The sequence below is a fragment of the Oncorhynchus kisutch genome, linkage group LG5 (assembly GCF_002021735.2).
Source record: "Oncorhynchus kisutch isolate 150728-3 linkage group LG5, Okis_V2, whole genome shotgun sequence".
Classification (NCBI taxonomy): domain Eukaryota; kingdom Metazoa; phylum Chordata; class Actinopteri; order Salmoniformes; family Salmonidae; genus Oncorhynchus; species Oncorhynchus kisutch.
Window position 1 is genome coordinate 75,157,013 of NC_034178.2, and position 18,219 is coordinate 75,175,231.

At 47.8% G+C, this 18,219-nt stretch overlaps 2 protein-coding genes across 4 annotated transcripts in view; one reads left to right on the forward strand and one right to left on the reverse strand.

The window, feature by feature from the left end:
- Positions 1 to 1,488: 1,488 nt before the first annotated feature.
- The window catches only part of cenpp (centromere protein P), a 160,372-nt gene continuing 143,641 nt past the window's right edge, over positions 1,489 to 18,219 (reverse strand). For 2 of the 3 annotated variants that reach the window (XM_031825818.1, XM_031825819.1), the window contains exons 7-9: positions 4,427 to 4,506; positions 4,205 to 4,296; positions 1,489 to 4,041 (exon numbers count right to left, since the gene is read on the reverse strand). In XM_031825818.1, coding sequence (XP_031681678.1) covers positions 3,923 to 4,041; positions 4,205 to 4,296; positions 4,427 to 4,506 — 291 coding nt within the window. In that variant the 3' untranslated portion in view covers positions 1,489 to 3,922. The remainder of the gene's footprint in view (positions 4,042 to 4,204; positions 4,297 to 4,426; positions 4,507 to 18,219) is intronic. The other variant, XR_004210118.1, reaches the window with a different exon arrangement.
- Positions 6,640 to 18,219, forward strand: part of ecm2 (extracellular matrix protein 2, female organ and adipocyte specific) — a 29,486-nt gene continuing 17,906 nt past the window's right edge. Inside the window, exons 1-2 of the mRNA XM_031825814.1 lie at positions 6,640 to 6,812; positions 13,206 to 13,853. Of these exons, the coding sequence (XP_031681674.1) occupies positions 13,220 to 13,853 (634 nt within the window). The 5' untranslated portion in view covers positions 6,640 to 6,812; positions 13,206 to 13,219. The remainder of the gene's footprint in view (positions 6,813 to 13,205; positions 13,854 to 18,219) is intronic.

Sequence of the window (18,219 nt, forward strand, 5' to 3'; positions counted from 1 at the left end):
CAAAATTGAATGAACTAAACTGGGAAAAATCCTTTTAAAAAAAAAACTAAAAAGATTTGCCATACTATATAACCTGAGTTTAGGAAACTGAGTGCTGTGTCCCTAATGGCTCCCCAAGGGCCTTGGTCAAAGGTAGTGCACTATATAGGTAACAGGGTGCCATTTGGGGAGCTATGGTGGCACATATGACCCCGGGGTCTTCTGAAGCGCATACCAGGAAGTGACGTCTTATGGTGCGAGGCTCTGAGAGACCAGGGATACAATCAAGTCTTTCTTTGGATTCCCAGGCTCCTCTCCCCCAGCCTCCATCTCGTCTCCCCCAGCCTCCATCTCGTCTCCCCCAGCCTCCATCTCGTCTCCCCCAGCCTCCACCTCCTCTCCCCCAGCCTCCACCTCGTCTCCCCCAGCCTCCACCTCGTCTCGCCCAGCCTCCATCTCCTCTCCCCCAGCCTCCATCTCCTCTCCCCCAGCCTCCATCTCCTCTCCCCCAGCCTCCATCGTAACACGTCAGAGGGAAGGGATATCTGTCGTGTTGGGACTTGCCCGGAGAAATGAAGTTTTAGAGAGAATGCTTGTCCTGTTGCATGAAATGGGTTTTCCACTTAATCAAGTTGTCAGGGACCCCCGGCCGTTCCATGTGTTGCAGAGCTGGCACATCCCAATCAACTCTGGGGGTCCCTGGGGAGAGGTGTAAACCCCCTGCTGTTAGGAGTCCCTGAGGAGAGGTTTAAACCCCCTGCTGTAGGGAGTCCCTGAGGGGAGGTTTAAACCCCCTGCTGTAGGGAGTCCCTGAGGAGAGGTTTAAACCCCCTGCTGTAGGGAGTCCCTGAGGGGAGGTTTAAACCCCCTGCTGTAGGGAGTCCCTGAGGAGAGGTGTAAACCCCCTGCTGTTAGGAGTCCCTGAGGAGAGGTTTAAACCCCCTGCTGTAGGGAGTCCCTGAGGGGAGGTTTAAACCCCCTGCTGTAGGGAGTCCCTGAGGAGAGGTTTAAACCCCCTGCTGTAGGGAGTCCCTGAGGAGAGGTTTAAACCCCCTGCTGTAGGGAGTCCCTGAGGAGAGGTTTAAACCCCCTGCTGTAAGGAGTCCCTGAGGAGAGGTTTAAACCCCCTGCTGTAGGGAGTCCCTGAGGAGAGGTTTAAACCCCCTGCTGTAGGGAGTCCCTGAGGAGAGGTTTAAACCCCCTGCTGTAAGGAGTCCCTGAGGAGAGGTTTAAACCCCCTGCTGTGAGGAGTCCCTGTTGTAAGGAGTCCCTGAGGAGAGGTTTAAACCCCCTGCTGTTAGGAGTCCCTGAGGGGAGGTTTAAACCCCCTGCTGTAGGGAGTCCCTGAGGAGAGGTTTAAACCCCCTGCTGTAGGGAGTCCCTGAGGAGAGGTTTAAACCCCCTGCTGTAGGGAGTCCCTGAGGAGAGGTTTAAACCCCCTGCTGTGAGGAGTCCCTGAGGAGAGGTTTAAACCCCCTGCTGTAGGGAGTCCCTGAGGAGAGGTTTAAAAACCCCCTGCTGTAGGGAGTCCCTGTTGTAAGGAGTCCCTGAGGAGAGGTTTAAACCCCCTGCTGTAGGGAGTCCCTGTTGTAAGGAGTCCCTGAGGAGAGGTTTAAACCCCCTGCTGTAGGGAGTCCCTGAGGGGAGGTTTAAACCCCCTGCTGTAGGGAGTCCCTGAGGTTTAAACCCCCTGCTGTAGGGAGTCCCTGAGGAGAGGTTTAAACCCCCTGCTGTAGGGAGTCCCTGAGGAGAGGTTTAAACCCCCTGCTGTAGGGAGTCCCTGTTGTAAGGAGTCCCTGAGGAGAGGTTTAAACCCCCTGCTGTGAGGAGTCCCTGTTGTAAGGAGTCCCTGAGGAGAGGTTTAAACCCCCTGCTGTTAGGAGTCCCTGGGAAGAGGTGTAAACCCCCTGCTGTTAGGAGTCCCTGAGGAGAGGTTTAAACCCCCTGCTATAGGGAGTCCCTGAGGAGAGGTTTAAACCCCCTGCTATAGGGAGTCCCTGAGGAGAGGTTTAAACCCCCTGCTATAGGGAGTCCCTGAGGAGAGGTTTAAACCCCCTGCTATAGGGAGTCCCTGAGGAGAGGTTTAAACCCCCTGCTATAGGGAGTCCCTGAGGAGAGGTTTAAACCCCCTGCTGTAGGGAGTCCCTGTTGTAAGGAGTCCCTGAGGAGAGTTTAAACCCCCTGCTGTGAGGAGTCCCTGAGAGGTTTAAACCCCCTGCTGTAGGGAGTCCCTGAGGAGAGGTTTAAACCCCCTGCTGTGAGTAGTCCCTGAGGGGAGGTTTAAACCCCCTGCTGTAAGGAGCAGATGGTGGCATATCTCCCAGGGTTTGTGTCCCACAATGGCACTATATTCCCTATCCTGTGCACTATTCACTAGGACCCATAGGGCACTAGATAGGGAATAGGGTGCAGACCCAGTAACATGGAAACATAGTGAAGCAAACCACTGATCTGAATAACAATTTATGACTGTATTAACCAACACTGTGTGTCCCAAATGGCCCCCTATTCCCTATTTAGTACACTACTTTAGACCAGAGCCCTATTCCCTATATAGTGCACTACTTTAGACCAGAGCCCTATTCCCTATATAGTGCACTACTTTAGACCAGAGCCCTATTCCCTACATAGTGCACTACTTTAGACCAGAGCCCTATTCCCTACATAGTGCACTTCTTTTGACAAGAGCCCTATTCCCTATATAGTGCAGTACTTTTGACAAGAGCCCTATTCCCTATATAGTGCAGTACTTTTGACAAGAGCCCTATTCCCTATATAGTGCAGTACTTTTGACAAGAGCCCTATTCCCTATGTAGTGCAGTACTTTTGACGAGAGCCCTATTCCCTATATAGTGGTACTACTATAGACCAGAGCCCTATTCCCTATATAGTACACTACTTTAGACCAGAGCCCTATTCCCTATATAGTGCACTTATTTTGACAAGAGCCCTATTCCCTATATAGTGCACTACTATAGACCAGAGCCCTATTCCCTATATAGTACACTACTATAGACCAGAGCCCTATTCCCTATATAGTGCAGTACTTTTGAGAAGAGCCCTATTCCCTATATAGTACACTACTTTAGACCAGAGCCCTATTCCCTATATAGTGCAGTACTTTTGACAAGAGCCCTATTCCTTATATAGTGCACTACTTTTGACTAGAGCCCCTCCCCTCCATAGGGCGGTACTTTTAACTAGAGCCCCTCCCCTCCATAGGGCGGTACTTTTAACTAGAGCCCCTCCCCTCCATAGGGCGGTACTTTTAACTAGAGCCCCTCCCCTCCATAGGGCGGTACTTTTAACTAGAGCCCCTCCCCTCCATAGGGCGGTACTTTTAACTAGAGCCCCTCCCCTCCATAGGGCGGTACTTTTAACTAGAGCCCCTCCCCTCCATAGGGCGGTACTTTTAACTAAGCCCCTCCCCTCCATAGGGCGGTACTTTTAACTAAGCCCCTCCCCTCCATAGGGCGGCGCACAATAAGATATTGTTCTTAACTGACTTACCTGGTTAAATGAAATAGGACTCGGATGAAAAGTAGAGCCTTTTATGGCGGGAATTGGGTGCCATTTTAGACTAAAACTAAATCACACGCACTGAGAGACCTAAGATAACACTGTGAGACCTAAGATAACACTTGTGTGTACAGTATAAACAAATGACATTGGACGTTGCTATTTAGCATTTTGTATTTAAAATCGTTTTTATTTTTCTAGATCTTCAACTAATGCTATATTGACATGTATACATACAGATGGCATTAACAGATATTTATAAATGTTTGAGAGTAAAGAATTGTTTATATTTAATAAACTGATGATAGAGAATGTGGGTTCTGGGGGTTTCTTGACCAAGTCTTCAGACAATTAAAAACATTGTTTTGTTTTTAGTTTTGAGGGAAATATTCCTTAAAGTTAGAGTGCAATTGAAAGAAACTTGTTAAACAGCCACAGACTGTATTACAGTGTCAATAGAAGCCTCTGCTCCGAGGATCCTCAGAAGACTCTGGAAGGAGTCGGGGGCATTCTCGATCACCTTCCTGCTGTCCATCTCGAGCACTGCAAAACAAAACAAGCTCTATATTTGTGCTATCAGGTGTTTGCTAGAATATGTTGTGGCAGTTGGTCTCAGCATGATTTGAAAATCACAGTTGTTTGATTTCACCGATCTGTCAAAAGGTAAGAGATTATTGCAATGGGAGCTATTTCCACATGGTCTCACCCTTCTCAGGCATCTTGGTAAGGAGGTCTATCTTGGGTGTGATATCCCCCTCATTGGTCACCTCAATGCTCCAGTAGATCGTCAGAGCACACCTGGATCCAATCACAGCTCTGTTAACACCACTGTGGATCTCTCGTATCAGCCAATCAAGACTAGGCCTATTCTTCAAGACATGCAGTATGGCTACCTTATCTCTAGCTATAGAAAATAGTGACAGATTACCCGGCTAGTTTAGGTGACTTGATCTGCATGACCTCTGCCCTGCAGCCTCCGGGTAGACTGACCACACATGGATACTTCTCCTGGGAGAGAGAGAGAGAGAGCGTTGGACTAGTAACCGGAAGGTTGAAAGTTCAAACCCCTGAGGTGACAAGGTACAAATCTGTCGTTCTGCCCTTGAACAGGCAGTTAACCCACTGTTCCTAGGCCCTCATAGAACATAAGAATTTGTTCTTAACTGACTTTCCTAGTTAAATAAAGGGAAAATAAAAACAACAACATTGAGACCAATGTTCAAATAGAATTAAGTTCATCTCATTCAGTAAGGAGGTCCATTCTCGGGCTGTGATGGTAAACATTAAGAGTTCAGATGTTCCATTTCGTCAAGGACAGATACCAGACCGTATAATTGAGCAATACGGCATCTAAGGGGTCTGTGGTATTTGGCCAATTGACCTCAGCTAAAGGCTGTTCTTATGAATGACACAATGCAGAGTACAGCCTGAAAACACAGCCCTTAGCCGTGGTATATTATCCATATACCACAAGCCCCTGAGGTGCCTTATTGCTATTATAAACTATTTACCAATGTAATTAGAGCAGTTAAACAAGTCTATTATAAATCAATTACCATTATAATTACAACAATAAACAAGTGTTATAAACTGATGCTCTCATAATTAGATCAGTAAAAAAAGCAATGTTTTTGCCGTACCCATGGTATACTGTCTGATATATCACAGCTGTCAGCCAATCAGAATTCAGGGCTCGAACCACCCAGTTTACTATTACTGCTACTACTACTGCTACTACTGCGTCTACTACTACTGGTACGAGGAGCTCCACCCTTACTCTTTGCAAATTACTGAGCCGACTGTCCCCTCCCCTTCCCAAAAAATAAATAACACATGCAAATCGTGGTTTTGTCCAAATAACCATTGATGAAAAACCCGGAAAACACCGGAACTACTGTTGCTCTTCATTCCACACATCCTATTCATTCCACACATCCTATTCCTTCCCGACAGATTCTACGGTACCAGTTTACACAGATCTGTCCATAAGAGATTACCTGGAGTTTATTCACTTCTGGCTGCTGATTGGCTGAAAGCAGTGGTAAATCATAAACTGGTACACTACTTTAGACCAGGACCCTATTCCCTATATAGTGCACTACTTTAGACCAGGGCCCTATTCCCTATATAGTGCACTACTTTAGACCAGAGCCCTATTCCCTATATAGTACACTACTTTAGACCAGAGCCCTATTCCCTATATAGAGCACTACTTTAGACCAGAGCCCTATTCCCTATATAGTGCACTACTTTAGACCTGGGCCCTATTCCCTATATAGTGCACTACTTTTCCCTATATAGTGCACTACTTTAGACCAGGGCCCTATTCCCTATATAGTGCACTACTTTTCACCAGGGCCTTATATAGGGAATAAGGTGCCATTTGGGGAACCCCCCCAAGACATGTACATTTCTGTCCTGGTTAGAGGCGGTGCAGACTGGTTAGAGGCGGTGCAGACTGGTTAGAGGCGGTGCAGACTGGTTAGAGGCGGTGCAGACTGGTTAGAGGCGGTGCAGACTGGTTAGAGGTGGTGCAGTCTGCAGACTGGTTAGAGGAGGTGCAGTCTGGTTAGAGGCTGTGCAGACTGGTTAGAGGCGGTGCAGACTGGGTAGAGGTGGTGCAGACTGGTTAGAGGCGGTGCAGACTGGTTAGAGGTGGTGCAGACTGGTTAGAGGCGGTGCAGACTGGTTATAGAGGCGGTGCAGTCTGGTTAGAGGCGGTGCAGACTGGTTAGAGGCGGTGCAGTCTGGTTAGAGGCGGTGCAGTCTGGATACTGGTTAGAGGCGGTGCAGTCTGCAGACTGGTTAGAGGCGGTGCAGACTGGTTAGAGGCGGTGCAGACTGGTTAGAGGCGGTGCAGACTGGTTAGAGGCGGTGCAGTCTGCAGACTGGATAATGACAAGCTATAGGGGTAAAGCTACACCTCTGTTGTTGCAGAGTAGTGTACCAAACACCACCATTGTGTTAACTTAGCTAGTAATTACAAGAGAAAATGACCCCTCTCTCTCACTGTCACCACACTGTCTTTGTGTATTTTCTAGTCTTTTAAGTGACCTGCTCTCTCTCTGATGCTTACAGCGTTCAGCTTTTCAGACTTCTAACCTTTGTCTTCTGTTAGGCAAGGCTTGGCATCCCCCAGGCTTCTCTGAGCGGAGCATAACAAGGCTTGTCTCCCTCTCTGTCTGTTTAAAACATTTATCTCCTCGGCAGCTCAGAGCCTGCAGAGGGAGAGTACACTGTCCTACAGCTGGTCTGGGAGAGGGAGGAAATAACTTGGCATTGCAACAGACAGACAGACATCCTGCAACACGTTGGTAATGTACACTGGGTTGTCTCACTTCTTGTTCTGCTTTTTACTATAGCTAGTCATTAAGTTCAATGTGTTTGAGTTTGATTAGGTCAGTGAGGGAGGTGTGCTGTGTTTGTGGGGTGGGGTAGCCTGATGACTCCTGTATGTCCAGTCTGAGTATCATCTTACACTGCCATGTCAGTAAAACAGCGTTGAAAGTGTCCCCTTTGTTGCTTATTTTTGTTAGAAGCTAATCGTTCATCTGGGATCTTCATTTCCTCTGCCCCCTTTTCATGTCAACAAATGCATTCCTAGTCCTCACTGTCAGCATTAAATCCTATCCAACTATTCAGTAAGATGTGAAAACACCCCACTATAAAAAGCTTTGGTTAAGATGGTTACCTGACAGCTTGGAAACAGACTGAAAACTCCACAGCCAAACTGTGTCGACAACAATATTAGTCTAAAAATGGTTTAATTCAGTCTCATCCTCTCCTGTAGATTATTTTTAGTTCAGTAAACTCCCTCCCTCCCTTTCTCCCCACCCCCCCTTCCTCCCCCACCCCTCTCTCTCCCTCCCTCCCTCCCTTTCTCCCCTCCCTCCCTTCCTCCCCCCTCTCTCTCCCTCCCTCCCTCCCTTTCTCCCCCTCTCTCTCCCTCCCTCCCTCCCTTTCTCCCCCCCTCTCTCTCCCTCCCTCCCTTTCCCCCCTCTCTCCCTTTCCCCCTCTCTCTCTCTGTCCCTCCCTCCCTTTCCCCCCCTCTCTCTCTCTGTCCCTCCCTCCCTTTCCCCCCCTCTCTCTCTCTGTCCCTCCCTCCCTTTCCCCCCCTCTCTTCCTCCCCCCTCTCCCCCCCCCCCCCCTCTTCCTCCCCCCTCTCTCCCCCCCCCTCTTCCTCCGCCCTCCCTCCCTTTCCCCCCCTCTCCCCCCCCCCCCCTCTTCCTCCGCCCTCCCTCCCTTTCCCCCCCTCTTCCTCCATCCCTTTCCCCTCCCTCCCTTCCCACCCCCCTCTCTTCCTCCCCCCTCTCCCCTCTTTCCCTTTCCCCCCTCCCTCCCTTTCCCCCTCTCTCTCTGTCCCTCCCTCCCCTGTTTGTATAGAGTTCCTCCATGTGAGCCTAGTCATCCAGAGGGTCACGTTAATCACAATGTTTTCCAGAGAAAGGAGGGAGGGTTTAAATGCCTCAGTTCCAGGGCCGGTTTATGACTGACTGCTGAGCCTGCTTCCCAAATGGCACCCTGTTCCCTAATCCCTTTATAGTGCACCCTATTTCCTATATAGTGCACCCTATTCCCTATGTAGTGCACCCTATTTCCTATATAGTGCACCCTATTCCCTATGTAGTGCACCCTATTTCCTATATAGTGCACCCTATTCCCTATGTAGTGCACCCTAATCCCTTTATAGTGCACCCTATTCCCTATGTAGTGCACCCTATTCCCTTTATAGTGCACCCTATTCCCTGTAGTGCACCCTATTTCCTATATAGTGCACCCTATTCCCTATGTAGTGCACCCTATTCCCTATATAGTGCACCCTATTCCCTATGTAGTGCACCCTAATCCCTTTATAGTGCACCCTATTCCCTTTATAGTGCACCCTAAACCCTTTATAGTGCACCCTAATCCCTTTATAGTGCACGGAACCTAGAGCCCTTTATAGTACACGGAACCTAGAGCCATGACTACATGGAACATAGAGCCATGACTACACGGAACCTAGAGCCATGACTACACGGAACCTAGAGCCATGACTACACGGAACATAGAGCCATGACTACATGGAACATAGAGCCATGACTACACGGAACCTAGAGCCATGACTACACGGAACCTAGAGCCATGACTACACGGAACCTAGAGCCATGACTACACGGAACATAGAGCCATGACTACATGGAACATAGAGCCATGACTACACGGAACCTAGAGCCATGACTACACGGAACCTAGAGCCATGACTACACGGAACCTAGAGCCATGACTACACGGAACCTAGAGCCATGACTACACGGAACCTAGAGCCATGACTACACGGAACCTAGAGCCATGACTACACAGAACCTAGAGCCATGACTACACGGAACCTAGAGCCATGACTACACGGAATATAGAGCCATGACTACACGGAACCTAGAGCCATGACTACACGGAACCTAGAGCCATGACTACACGGAACCTAGAGCCATGACTACACGGAACATTATAAAAGAAACGCAGGCAGTAAAGTAGGTATTTAAAAAACTGAAAATTACAACTGTGAAGACACACACATATACACACAATATGTAGTCATGTGTTGGGAAGTGTACTGTTTTCACTCTATGTATGCAGGAACTAATGGGGATCCATAATAAACCCCAGGAAGAGTAGCTGCTGCCTTGGCAGGAACTAATGGGGATCCATAATAAACCCCAGGAAGAGTAGCTGCTGCCTTGGTAGGAACTAATGGGGATCCATAATAAACCCCAGGAAGAGTAGCTGCTGCCTTGGCAGGAACTAATGGGGATCCATAATAAACCCCAGGAAGAGTAGCTGCTGTCTTGGCAGGAACTAATGGGGATCCATAATAAACCCCAGGAAGAGTAGCTGCTGTCTTGGCAGGAACTAATGGGGATCCATAATAAACCCCAGGAAGAGTAGATGCTGCCTTGGCAGGAACTAATGGGGATCCATAATAACCCCAGGAAGAGTAGCTGCTGCCTTGGCAGGAACTAATGGGGATCCATAATAAACCCCAGGAAGAGTAGCTGCTGCCTTGGCAGGAACTAATGAGGATCCATAATAAACCCCAGGAAGAGTAGCTTCTGCCTTGGCAGGAACTAATGGGGATCCATAATAAACCCCAGGAAGAGTAGCTGCTGCCTTGGCAGGAACTAATGGGGGTCCATAATAAACCCCAGGAAGAGTAGCTGCTGCCTTGACAGGAACTAACGGGGATCCATAATAAACCCCAGGAAGAGTAGCTGCTGCCTTGGCAGGAACTAATGGGGATCCATAATAAACCCCAGGAAGAGTAGCTGCTGCCTTGGCAGGAACTAATGGGGATCCATAATAAACCCCAGGAAGAGTAGCTGCTGCCTTGGCAGGAACTAATGAGGATCCATAATAAACCCCAGGAAGAGTAGCTGCTGCCTTGGCAGGAACTAATGAGGATCCATAATAAACCCCAGGAAGAGTAGCTGCTACCTTGGAAGGAACTAATGGGGATCCATAATAAACCCCAGGAAGAGTAGCCGCTGCCTTGGAAGGAACTAATGGAGATCCATAATAAACCCCAGGAAGAGTAGCTGCTGCCTTGGAAGGAACTAATGGGGATCCATAATAAACCCCAGGAAGAGTAGCTGCTGCCTTGGCAGGAACTAATGGGGATCCATAATAAACACCAGGAAGAGTAGCTGCTGCCTTGGCAGGAACTAATGGGGATCCATAATAAACCCCAGGAAGAGTAGCTGCTGCCTTGGCAGGAACTAATGAGGATCCATAATAAACCACAGGAAGAGTAGCTGCTGCCTTGGCAGGAACTAATGGGGATCCATAATAAACCCCAGGAAGAGTAGCTGCTGCCTTGGCAGGAACTAATGGGGATCCATAATAAACCCCAGGAAGAGTAGCTGCTGCCTTGGCAGGAACTAATGGGGATCCATAATAAACCCCAGGAAGAGTAGCTGCTGCCTTGGCAGGAACTAATGGGGATCCATAATAAACCACAGGAAGAGTAGCTGCTGCCTTGGCAGGAACTAATGGGGATCCATAATAAACCCCAGGAAGAGTAGCTGCTGCCTTGGCAGGAACTAATGGGGATCCATAATAAACCACAGGAAGAGTAGCTGCTGCCTTGGCAGGAACTAATGGGGATCCATAATAACCCCAGGAAGAGTAGCTGCTGCCTTGGCAGGAACTAATGGGGATCCATAATAAACCCCAGGAAGAGTAGCTGCTGCCTTGGCAGGAACTAATGAGGATCCATAATAAACCCCAGGAAGAGTAGCTGCTGCCTTGGCAGGAACTAATGGGGATCCATAATAAACCCCAGGAAGAGTAGCTGCTGCCTTGGCAGGAACTAATGAGGATCCATATTAAACCCCAGGAAGAGTAGCTGCTGCCTTGGCAGGAACTAATGGGGATCCATAATAAACCCCAGGAAGAGTAGCTGCTGCCTTGGCAGGAACTAATGGGGATCCATAATAAACCCCAGGAAGAGTAGCTGCTGCCTTGGCAGGAACTAATGGGGATCCATAATAAACCCCAGGAAGAGTAGCTGCTGCCTTGGCAGGAACTAATGGGGATCCATAATAAACCCCAGGAAGAGTAGCTGCTACCCTGGCAGGAACTAATGGGGATCCATAATAAACCCCAGGAAGAGTAGCTGCTGCCTTGGCAGGAACTAATGAGGATCCATAATAAACCCCAGGAAGAGTAGCTGCTGCCTTGGTATCAGGAACTAATGAGGATCCATAATAAACCCCAGGAAGAGTAGCTGCTGCCTTGGCAGGAACTAATGGGGATCCATAATAAACCCCAGGAAGGGTAGCTGCTGCCTTGGCAGGAACTAATGGGGATCCATAATAAACCCCAGGAAGAGTAGCTGCTGCCTTGACAGGAACTAATGGGGATCCATAATAAACCCCAGGAAGAGTAGCTGCTGCCTTGGCAGGAACTAATGGGGATCCATAATAAACCCCAGGAAGAGTAGCTGCTGCCTTGACAGGAACTAATGGGGATCCATAATAAACCCCAGGAAGAGTAGCTGCTGCCTTGACAGGAACTAATGGGGATCCATAATAAACCCCAGGAAGAGTAGCTGCTGTCTTGTAAAAATACAAATAGTGCACCCTAAGGGCCCTGGTCAAAAGTAGTGCACTAGTACAGACATTCTCTCTCTCTCTCTCTCGCTCTCTCTCTCTCTCGCTCTCTCTCTCTCTGGATAAGAGTGACTGGCTGCCTGAGGCTCGGTACAGACATGCTCTGTCTCTCTGTTGGGATATGAGTGAAGACATCCTTCAGCATGTTCACACACTTCCTGCTACACCCACATACACACACCACCAATCTGCAGGATGGTCCTAGACCTAGAAGAAGGTTGAGGAAAGAGTTGAGATCTGTTTACAATATAAACTAGTTTCCTACCTGTAGTCTGGAGGAAATAAAGACCAATCCTAAACATCCTTATTCTCCTCTGTCTAAAGACCAATCCTAAACATCCTGATTCTCCTCTGCCTAGAGACCAATCCTAAACATCATTCTCCTCTGTCTAAAGACCAATCCTAAACAGCCTTATTCTCCTCTGCCTATTCCAATCCTAAACATCCTGATTCTCCTCTGCCTAAAGACCAATCCTAAACATCCTGATTCTCCTCTGCCTAAAGACCAATCCTAAACATCCTGATTCTCCTCTGCCTAAAGACCAATCCTAAACATCCTGATTCTCCTCTGCCTAAAGACCAATCCTAAACATCCTGATTCTCCTCTGCCTAAAGACCAATCCTAAACATCCTGATTCTCCTCTGCCTAGACCAATCCTAAACAGCCTTATTCTCCTCTGCCTAGACCAATCCTAAACATCCGGATTCTCCTCTGTCTAAAGACCAATCCTAAACATCATGATTCTCCTCTGCCTAAAGACCAATCCTAAACATCCTGATTCTCCTCTGCCTAAAGACCAATCCTAAACATCCTGATTTTCCTCTGCCTAGACCAATCCTAAACATCCTGATTCTCCTCTGCCTAGACCAATCCTAAACAAGTCTGATTCTACTCTGCCTTACAGCTGTTGTCTAGGTGACAGGATTGGATGTAGATCCTGTATTGACAGCTGTTGTCTAGGTGACAGGATTGGATGTAGATCCTGTATTAACAGCTGTTGTCTAGGTGACAGGATTGGATGTAGATCCTGTATTAACAGCTGTTGTCTAGGTGACAGGATTGGATGTAGATCCTGTATTAACAGCTGTTGTCTAGGTGACAGGATTGGATGTAGATCCTGTATTGACAGCTGTTGTCTGGGTGAACATGCCATCGTCTTTGTCAATCAACACACTTAACATTATTCAGTCTAAATCCTAAATGCGCTGCATCACATGTTTAAAGGGGTCTCTTCACAAAGCTCTGAAAGGTAAGCATTACAGAATTACAGCCCTGGTGACATAGAGAGGTTTGTGCCTGGCCTAATCTGTCTACTGTCTGACTCGGACCATAGACCAGAGGCTTGTTATTATTACGCTAGAGCATGTAGAAACTACATATTATGTCTGTATCCTACATAGCACCCTATTCCCAATATAGTGCACTACTTTTGACGTGTTACATAGAGACCCAGGTCGAAAGTAGTGTACTATATAGGGTGCCATTTTGGACGTAGTGTCTCGCAGCTCTCTATATCAAGGGCTTTACCAGCGTTTGTCTTGTTCCGCTGTAACACACAGACTCCTGTTCTGCTATGGAGCGCTGGGTTCTCCTCTCTCTGTCTCTCCTGGTCTACCTGTATCTGGAGGTGGCTGGAGCTGGGGCCCAGGACCAGAGAGGGCTGGCTGGCCAGGGCAACGGGAGGAGGAGAGGGCCAGGGGGCGCAGAGCACAACCAGCCCCAGGGAGTAGGACTAGGACGGGGAAAGAGGAGGAAGGCAGGAGGGCCCGGGAAAGGGAGAGCCAGGGGGAACAGGGACAATCAGAGATCAAAACCCCCCCTGGGTCTGACGAGGCTGGGGAGTCTTCCACCCAACGCAGGAGGAGACAGAGGGACGAGGCTGGGGAGTCTTCCACACAACGCAGGAGGAGACAGAGGGACGAGGCTGGGGAGTCTTCCACACAACGCAGGAGGAGACAGAGGGACGAGGCTGGGGAGTCTTCCACACAACGCAGGAGGAGACAGAGGGACGAGGCTGGGGAGTCTTCCACACAACGCAGGAGGAGACGGAGGGACGAGGCTGGGGAGTCTTCCACACAACGCAGGAGGAGACGGAGGGACGAGGCTGGGGAGTCTTCCACACAACGCAGGAGGAGACAGAGGGTCTATTTTCATTGAGTCGTACAAGAGTGTTGACGAGAGAAAGTCTAACTACAATGTAATCCCAGGTTAGTCCACCACCACGCCTCTCTCTGTCTCTCTCTCAATCCCATTTCTGCCCCCCCCCCCCTCTGCTGTACCAGATATTTGTTGATGTTATGCACATAGACTTATGCTCACAGTCCTTTTATTGTCTATATAATCAAACAATGAATTAAGCAGTTTGATTAGGGTTGGTGTATTTGTACAGTTAGTGAACTGAATCAGGCAGCAGATGTCTTCAACAAAAGGGAACGATGTACTGTACTGGCTTCGTAGGGAATGGCCCACGTTCTTCTCAGGAAGTAGGAAGCTCCCTCATCCATTTCTATGCAGATGATACAGTCTCATACTCAGCTGGCCATTCCTCGGATTTTATGTTAAACGCTCGACAACAAATCTTTCCTAGTGCTCAACAAGCTTTCTCTGTCCTAAACCTTGTTCTGAACACCTCCAAAAACAAAGGTCATGTGGTTTGGTAAGGAGAATGCCCCTCTTCCCACAGGTGTGATTACTACCTCTGAGGGTTTAGAGCTTGAGGTAGTCACCTCATACGAGTACTTGGGAGTATGGCTAGACGGTCCACTGTCCTTCTCTCAGCACATATCAAAGCTGCAGGCTAAAGTTAAATCTAGACTTGGTTTCCTCTATCGCAATCGCTCCTCTTTCACCCCAGCTGCCAAACTGACCTTTTTTGCACTATTGGTTAGAGCCTGTAAGTAAGCATATCACTGTAAGGTCTACCTACACCTGTTGTATTCGGCGCACGTGACAAATAAACTTTGATTTGATTTAACCCTGATTCAGATGACCATCCTACCCATGCTAGATTACGGAGACTTAATTTACAGATCAGCAGGTAAGGGTGCTCTCGAGCAGCTAGATGTTCTTTACCATTCGGCCATCAGATTTTCCACCAATGCTCCTTATAGGACACATCACTGTACTCTATACTCCTCTGTAAACTGGTCATCTCTGTATATCCGTCGCAAGACCCACTGGTTGATGCTTATTTATAAAACCGTTTTATGCCTCACTCCCCCCAGTCTGAGATATCTACTGCAGCTCTCATCCTCCACATACAAAATATTTTCCTCCTGAGGCCTTTACCTCAGTATGTCTGTCGGTCAGTATGGTCTGTTGGTCAGTATGGTCTGTTAGTCAGTATGGTCTGTTAGTCAGTATGGTCTGTTAGTCAGTATGGTCTGTTAGTCAGTATGGTCTGTTAGTCAGTATGGTCTAATAGTCAGTATGGTCTAATAGTCAGTATGGTCTGTTAGTCAGTATGGTCTAATAGTCAGTATGGTCTGTTAGTCAGTATGGTCTGTTAGTCAGTATGGTCTAATAGTCAGTATGGTCTAATAGTCAGTATGGTCTAATAGTCAGTATGGTCTAATAGTCAGTATGGTCTAATAGTCAGTATGGTCAGTTAGTCAGTATGGTCTGTTAGTCAGTATGGTCTGTTAGTCAGTATGGTCTGTTAGTCAGTATGGTCTAATAGTCAGTATGGTCTAATAGTCAGTATGGTCTAATAGTCAGTATGGTCTAATAGTCAGTATGGTCTGTTAGTCAGTATGGTCTAATAGTCAGTATGGTCTGTTAGTCAGTATGGTCTGTTAGTCAGTATGGTCTAATAGTCAGTATGGTCTAATAGTCAGTATGGTCTAATAGTCAGTATGGTCTAATAGTCAGTATGGTCTAATAGTCAGTATGGTCTAATAGTCAGTATGGTCTAATAGTCAGTATGGTCAGTTAGTCAGTATGGTCTGTTAGTCAGTATGGTCTGTTAGTCAGTATGGTCTAATAGTCAGTATGGTCTAATAGTCAGTATGGTCTAATAGTCAGTATGGTCTAATAGTCAGTATGGTCTAATAGTCAGTATGGTCTGTTAGTCAGTATGGTCTAATAGTCAGTATGGTCTAATAGTCAGTATGGTCTGTTAGTCAGTATGGTCTACTGGTCAGTGTGGTCTGTTAGTCAATATGGTCTAATTGTCAGTATGGTCTAATAGTCAGTATGGTCTATTAGTCAGTATGGTCTACTGGTCAGTATGGTCTACTGGTCAGTATGGTCTGTTAGTCAATATGGTCTAATTGTCAGTATGGTCTATTAGTCAGTATGGTCTGTTAGTCAGTATGGTCTGTTAGTCAGTATGGTCTATTAGTCAGTATGGTCTGTTGGTCAGTATGGTCTGTTAGTCAGTATGGTCTATTAGTCAGTATGGTCTGTTGGTCATGTCTCTCATGACCAGGTTGGCTAGAGTGGTATGTTGTTACATCACAGCAGGGCTAGGCCACAGTTTCACTGACCACACGGAAACACTGAATTACAGCGCTGAGTGTTGCTATCATGACCGTAGAAGATAACACAGACATTTTTTACTTTCGCTGCAGGGTGTCTGAAGGACTGCAATTCTCCCTTTTGAACTCAGGCCATACAAAGCGACAGCCCAACTCACCCAAACTCCGACTGACAGTGTTGCAGCTAGCTAATATTTAACTGCAGCATTGCGTGACAATATGTTTCAGATTATAAAGCATGATTGCAACTTTGCGTTGTTTAACTGCGGTAACGCTCTATATCACGTTGCTGTGGTAACGCTCTGTATCATGTTGCTGTGGTAACGCTGTGTATCATGTTGCTGTGGTAACGCTCTGTATCACGTTGCTGTGGTAACGCTCTGTATGATGTTGCCCCTGTTATCCTGGGGCACGGCCATACCTGGAGTCCTGAGATGTGCAGTTATCCTGGGGCACGGCCATACCTGGAGTCCTGAGATGGTAGTGTATTTACAGAAAGTCAGCTTGGAACAAAATCCTAGAATAATCTAGTAACATATTCAGTATGTAGCCCAGAGGATAAGGAGTTGGAGCTGTAGTCCAGAGGATAAGGACTTGGAGCTGTAGCCCAGAGGATAAGGAGTTGGAGCTGTAGCCCAGAGGATAAGGAGTTGGAGCTGTAGCCCAGAGGATAAGGAGTTGGAGCTGTAGTCCAGAGGATAAGGAGTTGGAGCTGTAGCCCAGAGGATAAGGAGTTGGAGCTGTAGCCCAGAGGATAAGGAGTTGGAGCTGTAGCCCAGAGGATAAGGAGTTGGAGCTGTAGCCCAGAGGATAAGGAGTTGGAGCTGTAGCCCAGAGGATAAGGAGTTGGAGCTGTAGTCCAGAGGATAAGGAGTTGGAGCTCTAGCCCAGAGGATAAGGAGTTGGAGCTGTAGCCCAGAGGATAAGGAGTTGGAGCTGTAGCCCAGAGGATAAGGAGTTGGAGCTGTAGTCCAGAGGATAAGGAGTTGGAGCTGTAGTCCAGAGGATAAGGACTTGGAGCTGTAGCCCAGAGGATAAGGAGTTGGAGCTGTAGTCCAGAGGATAAGGACTTGGAGCTGTAGCCCAGAGGATAAGGACTTGGAGCTGTAGCCCAGAGGATAAGGAGTTGGAGCTGTAGCCCAGAGGATAAGGAGTTGGAGCTGTAGCCCAGAGGATAAGGAGTTGGAGCTGTAGCCCAGAGGATAAGGAGTTGGAGCTGTAGCCCAGAGGATAAGGAGTTGGAGCTGTAGCCCAGAGGATAAGGAGTTGGAGCTGTAGCCCAGAGGATAAGGAGTTGGAGCTGTAGCCCAGAGGATAAGGAGTTGGAGCTGTAGCCCAGAGGATAAGGAGTTGGAGCTGTAGCCCAGAGGATAAGGAGTTGGAGCTGTAGTCCAGAGGATAAGGAGTTGGAGCTGTAGTCCAGAGGATAAGGACTTGGAGCTGTAGCCCAGAGGATAAGGAGTTGGAGCTGTAGCCCAGAGGATAAGGAGTTGGAGCTGTAGCCCAGAGGATAAGGAGTTGGAGCTGTAGCCCAGAGGATAAGGAGTTGGAGCTGTAGCCCAGAGGATAAGGAGTTGGAGCTGTAGCCCAGAGGATAAGGAGTTGGAGCTGTAGTCCAGAGGATAAGGAGTTGGAGCTCTAGCCCAGAGGATAAGGAGTTGGAGCTGTAGTCCAGAGGATAAGGAGTTGGAGCTGTAGTCCAGAGGATAAGGAGTTGGAGCTGTAGCCCAGAGGATAAGGAGTTGGAGCTGTAGCCCAGAGGATAAGGAGTTGGAGCTGTAGCCCAGAGGATAAGGAGTTGGATCTGTAGCCCAGCGGATAAGGAGCTGTTACTATAGATCATAAACTAGATTTAGCCGTGCGCCACATTTTTCTTAAGTGGAGGGTCAAAGTGCCAGAACATAATGAGAAATAACTTGTAGACTGCAAATGGACCGGAAGAAGCTCAAACTGATTTAACATTCGACTAAAACAGAATTCTTTTTAACATTGCTTACATTTGTATACAATCACATACAGTGCCCTTCAGAAAGTATTCATACCCCTTGACTTAATCCACATTTTGTTGTGTTACAAACTGAATTTAAAATGGATT